Here is a 16,352-nt window from a genome sequence, read left to right as displayed (position 1 = left end):
GGTGTTGATATAATATGGCAATTAATAAATGTTACACTCCCCGCCATTTCCGTTGGTGTACGGAAATTGGTCGTAATGCGCCACGTTAGCATCGGGTTACTAGCTGGTGTTGTCAATAACACTGGTTCGCGCCATCTTGATCGCCGTGCCCATAAACACCCATTCTATCTGTTTCTTTCAATCGCCTGTATCTCCTATTCCTTGTCCCAGATGGCATTTCTGGTCAGAACAAGGTTTATTCCAGAGCCCAGATAGATAGATAGATAGATATATACTTTATTGATCCCCGAGGGGAAATTCAGATGGTCCCACAGCTCATACAGGCATACAATAAGGTTAAAAATACAGCACAAAAAGGGGGGGGGGCACAGGTTGAAAAGATAGACAAATATTAAAAAATATATTATGAACAAGCATTGAAAATAATTTAAAAGGTGTCACTAGAGCCGACGCTGTGATGCCCCTCCATTATGTTTTATCAGCACCCACGGTAAACATGGAGTGTTGATGCATCGTCACACACCCTAACATAAGATCATAACATCCGGTCTGGGTTTTTGGCTCTTCAAAATAAGTTGAACAGGGAAAAAGGCTGGCGTGAATTATATCACAAGTTATCAATAAGTGTTAACCATTAACAATCAATCACCAACCCTTTTAATTTGACACCACTCAGAATTCTGATTTCTGCCTTTGGGGTTAAAATGAAATTAATGAATCAAAATGCCTTACATCAAAGACAATCCGTCTCTTTTCAGTCCAGGCTAATTCTATATAATGTGCTTATTTCAAGGTAATTGTTCTGTTCAGAATCAAACAATGATTTATGCAACATGCACAAAAGATGCCAAGAAAATCTCACTCCAGCAAGTTGACCAAAGTGGGCAACACTGTCATAGACCTGCACGCATACAGTATAGGCGTAATTCTGTCCATGTGCCCCTATGTATCTCAAAACTCGCCAAATTGACATAAACTTGCCACTTTCAGCTTCCCACAATGCAGATTCCATTTATCCCCATGGAAGCTTCAGAACATCAGCCAGTCCCCACTGGCCCATCATAAAGCAAGGTGTTGACGGATACACAGCAAAATAAATAAATAAAAACACTTAGTCTGTCCCCCCGTCCCCCTGCCTCTCTCCCCACACTGTTCTGGCACCTCGCCCCTGATGGATCTGTGAAATGATATAACGAATGAGACTTAAAGAGAGGGACGGAGGGAGGGAGGGAGGGAGGGAGGGGGGAGCCTAGGAAGGAGAGATGAGGGGAGGGTAGTAAGAGACAGAGCATATGATTTATTAGGCTCATAAAAATTCCTGCCTTTGTTATTCCCTCTCATTTTTACATGTGAAGCTTATTAAAGAGTGCATCTGCCAGAGTTCTGTGACCAACTTGTGTGTGTGTCATGCACACACACACACACACACACACACACACGCACGCACGCACGCACGTGCACAGGCACACGCACACAATATCTAACTTAAGTGTAACTCCTGTATGAGAGTCAAGTATCATGTTCAGTGTTACTGCGTATGTATTGATTGTCAGACATTGCTTTATTTGACCCCTCCTGTTCAGGCCCCTCCTCTCCTGCCCAGCGAGGCCCCGCCTATCAGAGAGTGTTCAGGAGCCGCTACAAGATGGTGACCCGCCAGGGGAGCGCAGCCTCTGCACACACCTTTCACTATAGCCCCGCCCTCACCTGGAGAGCCAAGAGGATCCAGTCTGCCAGGTAACACACACACACACAATCTTTTTTTTTCAATAATATTTTTATTGATTTTTTCATTTTATGACAAAGACAAGACAGGAAAAACAAAACAAACAAACAAAAACAGACAGCTCAGCTCAGGCGCGTTGTGGAACAAAGGACACAATTAAACACTTATACCAAAAAATAATATACAAATATGGACACATTTACTCAGATCAGCTAACACAGGGAAGCTGTCAGAACCTTCCCTAAAACATCCGGGACAACGCTCCACATGTCCCAAACTCTTGTCCCTTCTGCCTCCCAAACTGTGGAACGAATTCCTAGCGCACTGAGCGCAGTTAGAACTGCAGACTCACTCCCAGTCTTCCACCGTAATCTGAAGACTCACCTCTTCAGACTCCATTTTAGCCTATAGCACTTTCCGTAGCACTTGCCCTAGGCTTGACAACCTTTGCAGGCTTATGCAAATGAAAAAAATAAAATAAATGGATAGCCTGTTATGTAGACAGATTTAGATTGATGATAGGTTGTGTTTTACCTATGATCCTAGATTACTATTTCTATGCATTTGATGTATTAACTCGTGTTTTCCTTGTATGTCGCTCATTTAGAGCATCATGCTAAATCCCTAAATTCTAACACCATTCTATCCTTGTTCATGTATACAATTGCATATTTCATATAGACACTCAGCCATGTAGTGTTTTTCTCTCACACACACACACACACACACACACAATCTTTTTTTTTTTCAATAATATTTTTATTGATTTTTTCATTTTTTGACAAAGACAAGACAGGAAAAACAAAACAAACAAACAAAAACAGACAGCTCAGCTCAGGCGCGTTGTGGAACAAAGGACACAATTAAACACTTATACCAAAAAAATAAAGTGCAAAAATAATATACAAATATGGACACATTTGCAGTTTGGTGCTTGAAAGTTTAAATGGGTTAACAACTCCAGAGAAAATAAAATAAAATATATGCATTATACATACATACATACATAACAATACTATTCACAACTTTATCAATCAAGGTCAGTGGCATCGCGGAATTGGAATAAAACGCGGAATATTGCGGAATTGGCCATAATCTGGGCTGAAATTCAGTTTTCTGGAGAAAATAGAACATGATTCAGTGGTCAGGTTTGTTCAGAAATCAAGTGAAGACGGCCGATTATTATATTTTGTCATAAATGCGCAAAAAAGTACAACAACCACTCTACTCTCATTGAAAATCCGGTAGAGTACGGTTGTAAGGGGATGTATAGCTTAGCTGCGTGTCTGTAACGCCGAGGAGGAGTAGACAGAGAGCACAGCGCTCTCTCTGCCTGCTCCTCGGCTCCCTCCCAGTTCCACACACACGGAGACTGCATGTAAAGAGAGAGAGGAGTAGAGGACCAGGTCTAGGAGTAATACTAACCTTGTAACCATAAGCATTGCTGTTTTCATCTTGCATTAACAAAAATAAAATCCACACTGAGAGGGACAGAAGGTGTAAGTGGTAGACCTACAAGGCTGCATTAGCCAACGCTAGCTCCTATGCTAACGCTGCAAACTTACAGCAGTGTGTGTGTGTGTGTGTGTGTGTGTGTGTGTGTGTGTGTGTGTGTGTGTGTGTGTGCGCGCACGCGTGCATGCATACGAGTCAACTCTGAATGTTTTCTAAAGGACAACTTTTTTCCCCCCATCCTGACCAGCCTATTATTATTATTGCATTTTGGCTGTGTGCAATAACTAACTGCAAGCCAATGAAGAATGAACCAATCAGTAGCATTGTCAGTATTTGTCTTAAAAAAAATTATGTTTTAAGCCTGTGCCTGCACCTCATACAGCACTATGTTCCATATTCTGCCACAGTACATGTTTGCACTTTAATTAAATTAAAGCTGCATTTGATAGGGGGGGGGGGGGGGGGTTGTTACTGAAAACGATGTTGGTGCTTCTTGCACTAACTTTTTATAAGCAATAAATGTTCTCCAATGCATTTAAAGGAATTATTGTGTTAGAATTTATGTTACTGTAAAAAAAAAAGTTTTACTTAAATTAATATTGGTTATATCGGGCTTTTTGATTCTCCACTAATCGGTAATCGGAAATATCGGCCAAAAACCATATCGGTCGATCACTCTTTTTTTTTTTCCCGGTAAAGAAATTGCATAAAAAGCAAAAAACCGAATTCAGAAATATTAAAACGGAAAAAACTGAATTTGGGAAAAAATAAAACGGAATTGGGAAAATAATAAAACGGATTTCATATGGCTCTATGTGTATGGAACTTGTCAATAATCTTGTCATCAGGCAGCCCAAGAATCAAACACATAGGGTCAGGTTCAAACTCCACATTAAAGATCTGATTCAACTTCTGCACGATACCCAACCAGTATCGTTTAATCTTATGACATGACCATATACAGTGAATATAATTTCCCTCTTCAGTTTTACACTTAAGACAGAGAGGAGATAGAGTAGGATTCATTTTATGGCGAAGGCTAGGTGAGATCTGTAATCGGTGTATGGTTCTTAGCTGAATCGACCAAGCTCTATTACACACAGAAAGTTTTTTGGCATTTTCAAATATTTCCCACCAAACCTCGTCTGAAATTTCAACCTCAAGATCACTTTCCCATTTCCTCTTAGCATCTTGTGTGTCAACAGTTGTTTTGGATCTTAACATGCCATACAGAATACTTCTAAACCCTCTTGTAAAACCCATTGTCAGCACTCTCTCAATTGGAGAGGTAGTTGGATTAGTTGATAGTGTTGTGCGTCTGAGAATGAAATCCCTCACCTGTAAAAATCTGAAAAAATGACTGCGATGTAGGTCATATTTTTGTTGTATTTGATCAAATGACATGAGTATAGGACCGGTAAACAGATTTTCTAACGTTGTTATACCGCTATCTCCAATAATTAAACCCAAGGTCAGTAAGGCCAGGAGGAAAGTCTGGGTTCCCCTGAATTGAGGTAAGAGGTGATGTTACTTTGGCTCGACCCTCCAAAAGCCTTGCCACCTTCCATGCCTTTAGTGTGTTGGAAACAATTGAGTTTTTACAATATTTCTTTGCTGTTGTAGGATCTCTGAGAAACAAGAGATTCCGGAGAGGACAATCACACTGTGCAGATTCAATATCTAGCCAAATTGAAGGTTGATCTTCCTCTAACCATGCTGCTACAAATCGTAGTTGTGCAGCTGTCTGATACCATTTTATATTGGGGAGGTCCAGCCCTCCTTCAGAGACAGACAGTTGTAACTTTGCTAGCTTCAACCTGGGCCTTCTCTTGCTCCAGATAAACGAGCTTAACCAGCCCTCAATAACCTTGACCACCTTACATGAGAGGAAAATAGGGACCATCTGGAGTGGATATAATAACCTTGGTAGTATGTTCATTTTAATAAGTGCCACTCTACCCAACCAAGACAGTGGCAGTGAAGCCCATCGATCAAGGTCAGACTTTATGACATCTAGCAGTGGAGTAAAGTTGGCACTGTACATTTGTTCAAATAGGGGAGTTATATGTACACCCAAATAAACAAAGCCAGTCGGGGACCAGCGAAATGGGAACGGATCAGGGGCGCTCGGAACAGTTTGGAGGATACCCAGTGGCATGGCATCTGATTTGGAGTAGTTTATCTTAAATCCTGAGAAGGATCCAAATTTAGTAATAGCGTCCATGACACCGGGAACAGAGGTATCTGGTTTAGTTAGGAACAAAAGGACATCATCAGCATATACATTTATCTTATGCTCCCTCTCCTCAACCATAACCCCAGAAATAGCAGGTGATTGACGTGTGAACTGGGCAAACGGCTCTATGGCGACGGCAAATAGCAAAGGACTCAATGGGCAACCCTGCCTGTTAGAGCGTTGTTAAGTTTTTAGACCTAAGACCATTTGTAAGAACCGCTGCCTGTGGACCATTATACAGAACTTTAACCCATTTAATAAATGTGTCACCCATACCGAAAATACTCATCGTATGAAAGAGATATGGCCATTCTATTCTATCGAAGGCTTTTTCACTGTCGAGGGAGAGCACCAGACCGGTCCCCTTACGACTATGCATGTACTGGATAACATTAAGAAGCCTCCGTACATTGTCAGAGGAGTTTTGGCCCTTAATGAAACCTGTCTGGGCGAAATTTATGATATCAGGAAGAAACCGTTCGAGACGTAATGCCAATATTTTGGAAAGCAACTTCAAATCGGAATTCAGTAATGCAATCGGCCTATAAGAGGCACACTCTTCAGAGCATTTCCCCTTTTTAAGGATTAGTGTGATATTGGCCTCCCTCAGAGATTGGGGAAGGGACCCTGTTTCAAATGAGTGGTTTATCATGGCTAAATAGGGATCAGTAAATAGATCTTGAAATTTCTTTAAAAATTCACTTCCAAAGCCATCAGGGCCTGGGGATTTACCAGATTGAAGTTACACACACACAATCTTAACACCAGCCAAGGTTTTCACATGTCTCCCCACTTCTCCGCTCCTTCTATTGGCTCCCAGTTACTACCCGCACAGAGTACAAAACACTGATGTTGGCCTACTAAGCAACCAAAGGTATGGCACCCCCTTAACTTCAAGGCCTGATCCAACCCTACAACCCCACCCACTTACTCAGATCAGCTAACACAGGGAAGCTGTCAGAACCTTCCCTAAAACATCCGGGACAACGCTCCACATGTCCCAAACTCTTGTCCCTTCTGCCTCCCAAACTGTGGAACGAATTCCTAGCGCAGTTAGAACTGCAGACTCACTCCCAGTCTTCCACCGTAATCTGAAGACTCACCTCTTCAGCCTATAGCACTTTCCGTAGCACTTGCCCTAGGCTTGACAACCTTTAGAGCATCATGCTAAATCCCTAAATTCTAACACCATTCTATCCTTGTTCATGTATACAATTGCATATTTCATATAGACACTGAGCCATGTAGTGTTTTTCCGGTGGTGGGGAAAAAGTGGGCCACAAGACACAATGCCAGGGTTACAGACAAGAGCCACTGTAATTCCAGAACCTATTTGTTTAACATATTGCATATTGTCTCCTGCTTCAGTTCAAAATTGGCCCCCCTTTCCCCTCTCCTCCTGAAACCAGTTGCGAATCTCTAATGCGCATAAGCAATAGAACCTAGTGTACACACTCGCTGTGGCACTTCTCTATGACTATGCTTAATATCGCTTAGTGCCGACACTTCCTTGTCTTTTTATATCACAGCCATGTGAAAGGGCGCTCACAAATTTATGGCATTCATTTTTACACAGTAGATAACCCTGGAAATAAAACATTTACACCAGTGGGCTCCTCACATTAATTTCCACCGGCAGGGAATGGAACATTGCCTGAGACAGATGAAAGGGGGGCATGGGGGGTATTCTTCTTCATATCATTACTTGCACAAGCAGAGCGTGCAAGTAATGTTGTTTGTCTGGTGCTCCGATGCGTATGTCCCGTGGCTGCGTATGACGTAATGGTTCATTTGTGCTTGATATGGAATTTGTTTCAGATTACATACATGTATACATAGGGGCATTACCTTTAATCCACCAGAAGCACATCATTATTACGTCACCATCGAGAGCCAGTTATACCCTGACATTGGTACATATGCCACGGCATACACATAAAACGACCCAAGTAACCACAGTATACTACTTTTGAACTTACAGATTGCATAATACAACTTACATATACACAATTTATATATATATCTGAAACCGAGCCAGTTATAACCCCTCACTCACCCGTATTAATTACATCATTACTTGTTACTTGCGCAAGCAGAGCACGCAAGTAATGGTTTCGCCCGGGACTCGTATGCACCGTCCCAGCCAACCCGCCACTTTTGATGCGTATGCACCGTCCCAGCAAATTGTGCCTGATTTGCTGGGACCAGCAAAACACACTAAAGAAATATGTGGATTAAAGGACCCAATGCCAGAGTGTAATTGGTTTTCGATGACGATATGTTTTAGTGTTGGGAGGATTAAAGGTAATGCTCCTGTGTATACATGTATGTAATCTGGCACCACTGCCGTATCAGGCACAATTTGCTGGGACGGTGCATACGCATCAAAAGTGGCGGGTTGGCTGGGACGGTGCGTACGGCGCAAAGTAACCACAGTATACCGCTAATCAACTTACAAATTACATATACATACATAGTATATGTATAACTACCGGTAGCTCTCAATGATGGCGTAAGAAATATGTGGATTAAAGGACCCAATGCCAGAGTGTAATTGGTTTTCGATGGTGACGTAATGACGATATGTTTTAGTGTTGGGAGGATTAAAGGTAATGCTCCTGTGTATACATGTATGTAATCTGGCACCACTGCCGTATCAGGCACAATTTGCTGGGACGGTGCATACGCATCAAAAGTGGCGGGTTGGCTGGGACAGTGCGTATGGCGCAAAGTAACCACAGTATACTGCTAATCAACTTACTAATTACATATACATATACATAGTATATGTATAACTAGCTCTCAATGATGACGTAAGAAATATGTGGATTAAAGGACCCAATGCCAGAGTGTAATTGGTTTTTGATGGTGACGTAATGACGATATGTTTTAGTGTTGGGAGGATTAAAGGTAATGCTCCTATGTATACATGTATGTAATCTGGCACCACTGCCGTATCAGGCACAAGTAGTCATTACAGAGATTTGAGAGTTTGTAGCGGTCGAAAGTACTTGCGCGCTCTGCTTGCGCACTAGTAGGCCATTTATGGCCTGCTAGTGTGCAACAAGCAAGTATGCACTCGACAGAGGGCAGTTCTAGTTTTTAACTATGTTTGGGAGACGAGAAACACTTTCCTGGGGTTTGTATGTGGGTAATATGTGTTTTCAGATATTTTAGTATTTCAAAGTGTCCATGATGTCATGGACACTGATCTCTGGTCTTCCTTCCTGGACTACAAGTTGTCTCAGTAAGACAGCCCTCTCCCTCTGCACAAGAGAGTGCACCAAGCATTATGGTAATTGTAGTCATTAAAATAAGATCTGGTTGCAAAGGGGGTGAAGTGTCCGTTTAATAACGTTTTCAATGAATTAATCAATATCTGTGCCAAGCCTTTATGCACAGGCTTTGATTTTGATAAATTCGGTATAATACAGTATATAAAGTATGCATTTCAATGTGTACGGGTCCCTGGCATGAAAGCGTCTTTGTGAGTAGTTGAGACATGCATGGTGACGTGTTTCTGTGTTTGTATGAATGAAAGGTTTTTGTGTTTTTGTTTATATTTGAGTACCTGGCTCTTATGACGTGTTTCATGAACCATTAGTCGAGAGTTAGTTAGGGCATCATGACATTCAGCCCGGGACACTATTGAATGATTGGATGAATCACACAACCCTGTAAAAGAGAGATGAGACTGAGAATTATTTCTTTGGTGTGATGTACAAAATCCAAAACTAATGGACGAACTGCACTCAAAACTCATCTTGTGTTCTTATGTTGTTTTGCGACTGAAAATGTAGCAATGCAGTTTTGGTTCAGGTAAAACGGTAAATATATATGCGAATGCTCAGAGGTATACATACTAGATATTAATGGTGACTTAATTACGATATGTTTCAATATTGGGTGGGTAACGGGTAACTTATGTATGTATACATATTTTAGTATTTAATTTCAATGTTTTACAGAGAGGCTGACATTTTAAAGTTTGTAGCGGTCGACAGTACTTACGTGCTTTGCTTGCGCACGGCCTACTTGTGTGCAAAACGCAAGTAGGCGCTCGACACAGTGCAGTTCTAGTTACAACTGTCATCTCTTTTCTTTGGCTGGTGTAGAAGTTGTTGTAAAGAGCATATTAATCACTTAAATACCACTTCTTTGACTACTTTTTCCCTCTACACCAAATATTTGCCTATTTTTAAGATTCAAGAATCCACTTTATTGTCACATCATTGGTTTAGACGTGTAAAGAAGTGGGTGAAATTAGTTTGTTTTTTTGAAAGCTCCAAGATTCTGAGAGCAGGGAGAAAATAAAACATTAAAGAAACCTGTCGAAGAGAGCAAAGAAGTCAAGATATCTACATACCTACACATAGCATATACAGTACACCTATACTACACGTATACATTTGACCTAATGCTCACCTATTAATATGCCCAGAATGGGGACACTGGGGATTATATGGTTAAACTGATTCAATTTAATTACGTTTAAAGAAAAATGCAACAGTTTAAATCAGCACCTCATTTTAAGTTGTTCCCCGTCTTTTTATGTATGTTCATTCATTAGTCTTTTTTTTCTTCAGGCGATGGGGGTGAGTGGTGAGGTCATCACCAAAGGCCAGAGAGTTAATGAATGTTTGTGATGAGGTCATCTCTGGGTGACGGACATTAAGTTAATGTATTATTCATGGCTTCATTGCTGTGGGAAAAAATACCCTTAATTGATGTTTTATTATGATGATTATTAACCAAGTCATATGAATTTTTCCAAATGTCTTTATTAGAGCGATTATGAATGCGTCCAGTGATTTTCCAAATGGTTAATGGATTATTATGATTGGTCTGGAATTTATTATGAATTGAAGGGAATAAACTATTGAAAATTACCCTAACTGTTGATCCTAATCCAAAACACCAAACCGTGCAACTCGTTTTTGAAGCTTCCAAGGGACGAGTAAGGAGAGTAACATGTCGCTGAATGCACAGGTGTGTTTTTTGGTGTAATGTTGTGTAATGTCTTGCTATCAGCTGGTGTGTGTACGCACGTTTTTGAACACTGTCTGTAATGATCGCATGCTCTCTCTCTCGTTCACTTTTTCACAATATACTGTATATATACACTGACATAACTCACGTTACTGTTCTGGATGTCTTACATTTTGTTAATTTTAGTTTTTCGTGTTGGGACAGCTAGGACTGTAACTATTGATTTATCCTCTTAGCGATTATTCTATATACTATACTTTTTTGATTAATCAAATCATTGGGAAGCCTTTAAGGGATATTCTTTTTTGGTTTTTTTGCCCCCCTTTTCTCCCCAATTTAGACATTATGCCAATTAATTCCTCCCCACACACATTTGTATGTTGTCACTGCATAATGACTCATATGCCAGAGAGGAGGCCCCACCGGGAGAACGTAGAGCCTTTGTGCCACTCCTCCCGCCCAACACTCCCTGCTGACAGGGTCCGCCACAGCCTGGAGGAGTACATAACTAGAAAATGTGCCCTTCTGGGCACAGGTCTCCACCAGGATAGGAATGTAGGACATTGCAGCTTGCCTTCATCTGGTGGTTGGATAAAAGGGCAACAAAAGTAAATCAGGATGGAGTCTGAGAAATCTGAAAGACCGGTTTCGTTGAATGGCTCTAGAGAGACTGTGTACCAATTTGCGTGATGTTTGGACAAAATCTGTAGGTGTACTGTGCAAAAACTTGTTTTGCACAAAGCGGCCTCCTGGTGGCGCTATAACAGGCCGTTCTGGAAAGTTTGGGGCAGAGGTTCATCGTTGGCATCCAGGGAGTGTGTGTGCAAAATTTGGCAATTTGGCAATTTGTTAACAGTGGCCGAGATTAGCTGCTCACGGACACACACACACACACACACACACACACACGGACGGACGGACGGACGGACGGAGTGCAAAACATACTCTCCCCCCATGCCTTCGGCCTGGTGGAGACAATAAGTAAGCCTTGCCGAGCCATGAGGGCAGGAGCCTATCTCCTGTTTCTGTAGGGGGGGGGGAGTGTATTACCCTCCACCTCTGTGGTGATGGGCAGGTACTTTACCACTCCCCCACCCGAGCACCGGGGCATAATTATTATCAAATGTATTATTTGAACGTGAAAAGGAATTCTAACAAAGTGGTCTGATTAACCACTTAAGCCCTATTTTATAGATACAAATAGTGAAAACATCTACAAACTCACGTTCATTGTGTTGTGGTGCGAAAATGGATTAGGTTCTTTAAAATAATCACATGAACTATTTATTTTATTTTTATTTTTATTTACTCTTGCACCCCAAGAGTCAGGGCAGTGTATTTGCGTGTCCCATAGTTGTGTGTGTGTGTGTATGTGCGCGTGCGTGCTCATTTGTGTAATTCAGATTTGGTGAGCCAAAGGGGCCTGGGCATGGGCCGGCCTCAGCCTCTGGTGACTTATTACTATTCATTTAGCCACCGCAGTAAATATTGATTCATCAAGGGATTTTCAATTTGAGCCCTGCGACATCTCGTGAAATATCACCCCTTGTGTAGAAGCGCAGGGGAGACGGGCGGGGGCCGTTTGGTGGGGGGGGGGGGGGGGGGGGGAGCAGGAACTCCTATCATGTATGCACACGTTTCTCTTCTCAGTTTTGACTCCAAAAAGCCCCCATCCCCAAGAACAGAACATTAAAACCCATCTATTTGTTCCATGAGCTCATGTTCTCCCCTCTCCATCTCCAATGATCCCTGCCCTCGTCTGTCCCGGTCACACAGTCTAACCCACGTTGCTTTACGGCTAAAGTGTGGATACCAATAAGCTCCTCCAATTATTTGTGTCTCGTTTAAAAACCTTAAGGGGGAGGCGGCCTAGATTCTCCTAAAATCCTTTCGGTGGTGGCAAATCGTATCACATCCCATATAACCCCATGGATCTTTTAACCCCATCGCTAGATAAACGTAAGCAACCATCTCGCCCCATTGTCCCCGACGGGAGAGTTCCCCAGCACTTCTGAGACCACAGGACATGAGGTGACCCACGGCCAGTGTGCCGCACGCCTCTCTCTCATGTCAGCGGTAATGGGGCATCGTGGGTGATTGAGTGCGGGGGGAGCCCGAGGAGGAGGGAAGAATGGCTGCAGTAATTCAACCCCCCGCCATCAGAAAATAGATATAATCTCAACATTAACTCCATTAATAGTAGCAGGAGTTGAATTAAGAAAGCCGTAAAGCATGCGCAGGCCAAGGATAAATTACTGCCCAGCCCGCCCTTCATCCCCCCCGCCCACCCTCTCCCCTCCAAGTCTTTCTTTCTCCATTCCCATTCTTGCCGCCTGGCTTCACACTCCTTCCTTCGTATGCTTTCTTTGTGTTCTCCATCAATCCATATTTTGTACTCACCTTGTTTGACTTCAGGCCTCATCTCTGCCTGTAGGATTGCAACGTTCTCTCTCCTAGCATTACTGTCTCTTGGCGGGTTAACTCTCTGTGTACTTTACAATTATTAATCATTAGCTAGCAACCACTAGCTGGTTCTAACCTGCTAGTTTGCATGTAAGGCTGTTCATCTGGGCTGGCCAACACTCCCAAACAAGGCAATCTAGAAAACTGGAAAACGTGATCCCTGGAGAATGAACCCTGCTGATTGTGGTGACCCCTTGAACCTTCCTTTAGTGCCACTCTTTGGCCAAAATGTCCAAAAAGTGGCATGAAACTTGCTGAGAACAATCATGCTCCCTAGAGGGGGAACTCCATGGCCTTTTCTCTTATGCCACCGTCATGCCAACCTTATCAGCTCTGCACACTAGATCTCATGTAATTAGGCAGATTGCGGGATGAACCCACCTTTAGGCTTTAATTTTTGTTTGGGTGCAATGAGAAGCACCACCCCTAAGGGCTGCCATAGTGGGACTTTTAGGCGCTGTCTCATTCACTACTCTCTACTGCCTGTAGAGAGTTCTATGTAGGACAGATCATATTTACACTCTGGATAACATTTAAAAAATCACACCCATGTGAAGTGAGGAGCGCTAATATTTTATAGTCTAACTCGGGTGATGATTAGGTGATGTAATGGTGATGTAAAACAAACGATGCCAACACAAATATTAACAATAAAGAGACAATATGACTGTAATGAGTTACATTATGACGTACATTTTCCATTCATTGTCAATGGCGTTTACAAAACAAACATTGAACATAATGACATAATGGGGAGTAGGGAGTGATGTCTGTCTGGTATAGTAGAATGGGCAATCTCCAATGTACTGTAGGGTGGCAGCCCAAACTGGTATTAACCCAATTTGTGCCCAAGACGTCTCCAGATGTTAGAATAGAAGGTTAGAATTATAAAAGATATCAAAACATGCTATATTTGACTGACATACAGTACACCAGATAAACACACACACACACACACACACACACACACGAAAGGGCATGGGTATGAGTGTGTCCCGGGCCTTCATCTCGTTTAGTGCTCTGATATCGATCAGTACAGGATGTAAGAGACTGGGCAATAAAGTGAAGCCACGCTCTCTCTCTCTCTTCTTCACTTCCCTCCTCCTCCATATTCACTCACCCATTCATCCCCTTTTCATACGCCGATCCATTCATTTACTCATTACTTATCACACATTATTCATCTCACCACACACACACACACACACACACACACACACACTTCATGCACCGTAGCTCTGTCACACAGGCTCCGTATGCTGTGCCCCTGCACTTCCCTTTCTGGTATTTTCCTCTGTCCCACTTCTAATGCCCTTTTCTGCCCAAAAGATTTCTCTCATTACAGTGCGAGTGGCTTTAAGTCAGATTTGATTGCACATTTGCACTGCAACGTATAATGGCGGGTGCTTCCATTCCCCCTTAACTGCACTGCCTAAAGCTAAAGAGAGGCAAGACCTCGCACTGTAAGGAAATTAGCCAGACCACTGTTTTCTTTCCTTTTTTCCCCCTCTCGCCTCCTTTTTGCTGCGCTCCGTTCCAAGGGTAACTGTTTCCCGATATGAGCTTACTAATGCTTGGGTTGCAGACAAATAGACAAGAGCAGCATTATTCGGAGCAGTCGCGCGACCCTCCGAATTCCTCGCTGTCACCAAAACAAAAGTCAGAGCATTCATCAACGGCACCCGTAAGTGCTGAATCGCTCTCTCCTTCATCTGTGCATCGCATGGTCAGAGCCCAGCCACGCACGCACACACACACACACACACACACACATGGTCAGAGCCCAGCCACGCACACACACACACACACACACACATGGTCAGAGCCCAGCCACGCACACACACACAGACATGCTGGCAAACTACTCACAGGGGAGTTGGTGTTGTACACCCTCTCCCCTCCCTTCTCCTTTTCTCCCACTGCCTTTCTTTACCCTTCTCTGTGGAGTTAATCTGCTCTCTGTCTCACCTCTGCACACTCTTTCTCTCCTGTATTTTACCCTCTACACATAGTAAATGCATGCTTCACTCCCACCCGCCCCATATGCCAGCCCTGTTCCCTAACCTGTTCAATCGCCACACTAACTGTTGACGATGACGTTGGTCCCCCTCAGGGCGGAGGAGGGGAAGTGACTGGACTATCTTGAGTAACACGTGCCACTGAAAGCCTCCCCAACCCCTAAACGACTCGGGCTGTCCAGCAGGGGAGGATTTGTGTGCCGGACGGGTCTGGAGGCTCCCAGATAACGGATATACCACAGGAGGTCAAGGGCACCGTGGAGAAAAGGTCAAGGAGAGAAGCGGGGAGCCAGTTATCAATTTCCTCTCTAAATGACCGTATTGTGCTCTAAGTCATACAGTCACCGTGTCATCCACTCCCTGTGTGACGCCTTCTCGTTTACGTTTCTGCCTCTCCTCCTGTCCTATCACCAGGGTTATTGCCTTGGTGATGTTGCACAGGTATTGTGCTCCCACTGAGACTGTTGCTAGCTGATGACGTTGGCCCCTGTGGCTGAACCTCTCATACACACAACCTCACATGCTCACAGAAACACGTACACAAGACTAGGCTTAGAATTTACCGTTAGTTTATTTGCTGTGATCAAGCCCATAATCTCACATCTGCACACAACAACGCCACACAAATATGCATATCCAATCAGCGCTCATTCCTACAGGTTAAAGCACGAGGGACCTACAGTACAGTAGCACTGCACCATTGTGCTTGCAGCCACCCCCCTCCACCCCCCCTGCCTGTGGCCCTGTGTCAGGGTTAACTGCTGTCTATGTTAACCGTTTATGTCGTATCCCCATTAACCTCCACTGAGGCTCCCCAGGCTGCCAGGGCTCCTGTTTAAGCCTTCCCCGGGTGGCAGTCAACGCTCCGGCATTACCCTCCATTACGGCTCCCCAGGCTGCAGTTGCCCCGCGTAGGGCAGCCACCCATCTTGTGTCTGGTGAAACGGGAGTGTCTCTGCCGTTGAGTTATAGGGCCTGCAGTCGAGAGGAGTTGCGTACTGGATGGCCAACGATGGGTGATATTTGCACTTCTTCTCTTTTATTTTCTCTTCCCCCCCCCCCCCCCCCCCCCTCAGCCTGCACGAAATCCCTTTTCCGCTTCATGTGAGCGAGCATGGGTTTGTTTGGTATGTGTGAGGGCGTTGTATGTGTGTGTGTGACTGAGCGCGTGTGCGAGTGTGCGTTCGAGCTAACCCTCGATTCTCTCTGTAATGGGAGGCATGAACTCTCGCTCCAAACCCATTTCCAGCCCATCTGAAATACGGCAGCAAATTACCTACAGCGGCGGCCTGCACACCAGCCCCAATCCGCCCCAAATAGAAGTGACAGGACAGTGCAATTTATCGCCATAACCCCTGGCCCACCACCACCAGCCACCACCTCCTATCCAACACACTCTCCTATGCACACTGTAACTGAGTGACTGAACACGTGTGTGTGTGTGTGTGTGTGTGTGTGTGTGTGT

General features: G+C 43.7%; 1 protein-coding gene across 1 annotated transcript in view; it reads left to right on the top strand.

Annotated features, from left to right (window-relative positions):
* The window catches only part of zc3h3 (zinc finger CCCH-type containing 3), a 72,105-nt gene that overhangs the window by 29,176 nt on the left and 26,577 nt on the right, over positions 1-16,352 (top strand). Inside the window, exon 4 of the mRNA XM_083766888.1 lies at positions 1,584-1,737. Coding sequence (XP_083623014.1) covers positions 1,584-1,737 — 154 coding nt within the window. The remainder of the gene's footprint in view (positions 1-1,583; positions 1,738-16,352) is intronic.

Source organism: Protomyctophum parallelum, assembly GCF_964188405.1.
Source record: "Protomyctophum parallelum genome assembly, chromosome: 6".
Taxonomy (NCBI): Eukaryota; Metazoa; Chordata; class Actinopteri; order Myctophiformes; family Myctophidae; genus Protomyctophum; species Protomyctophum parallelum.
Note: the sequence above shows the minus strand (reverse complement) of the source record. Positions and strands in the feature narration are given on the sequence as shown.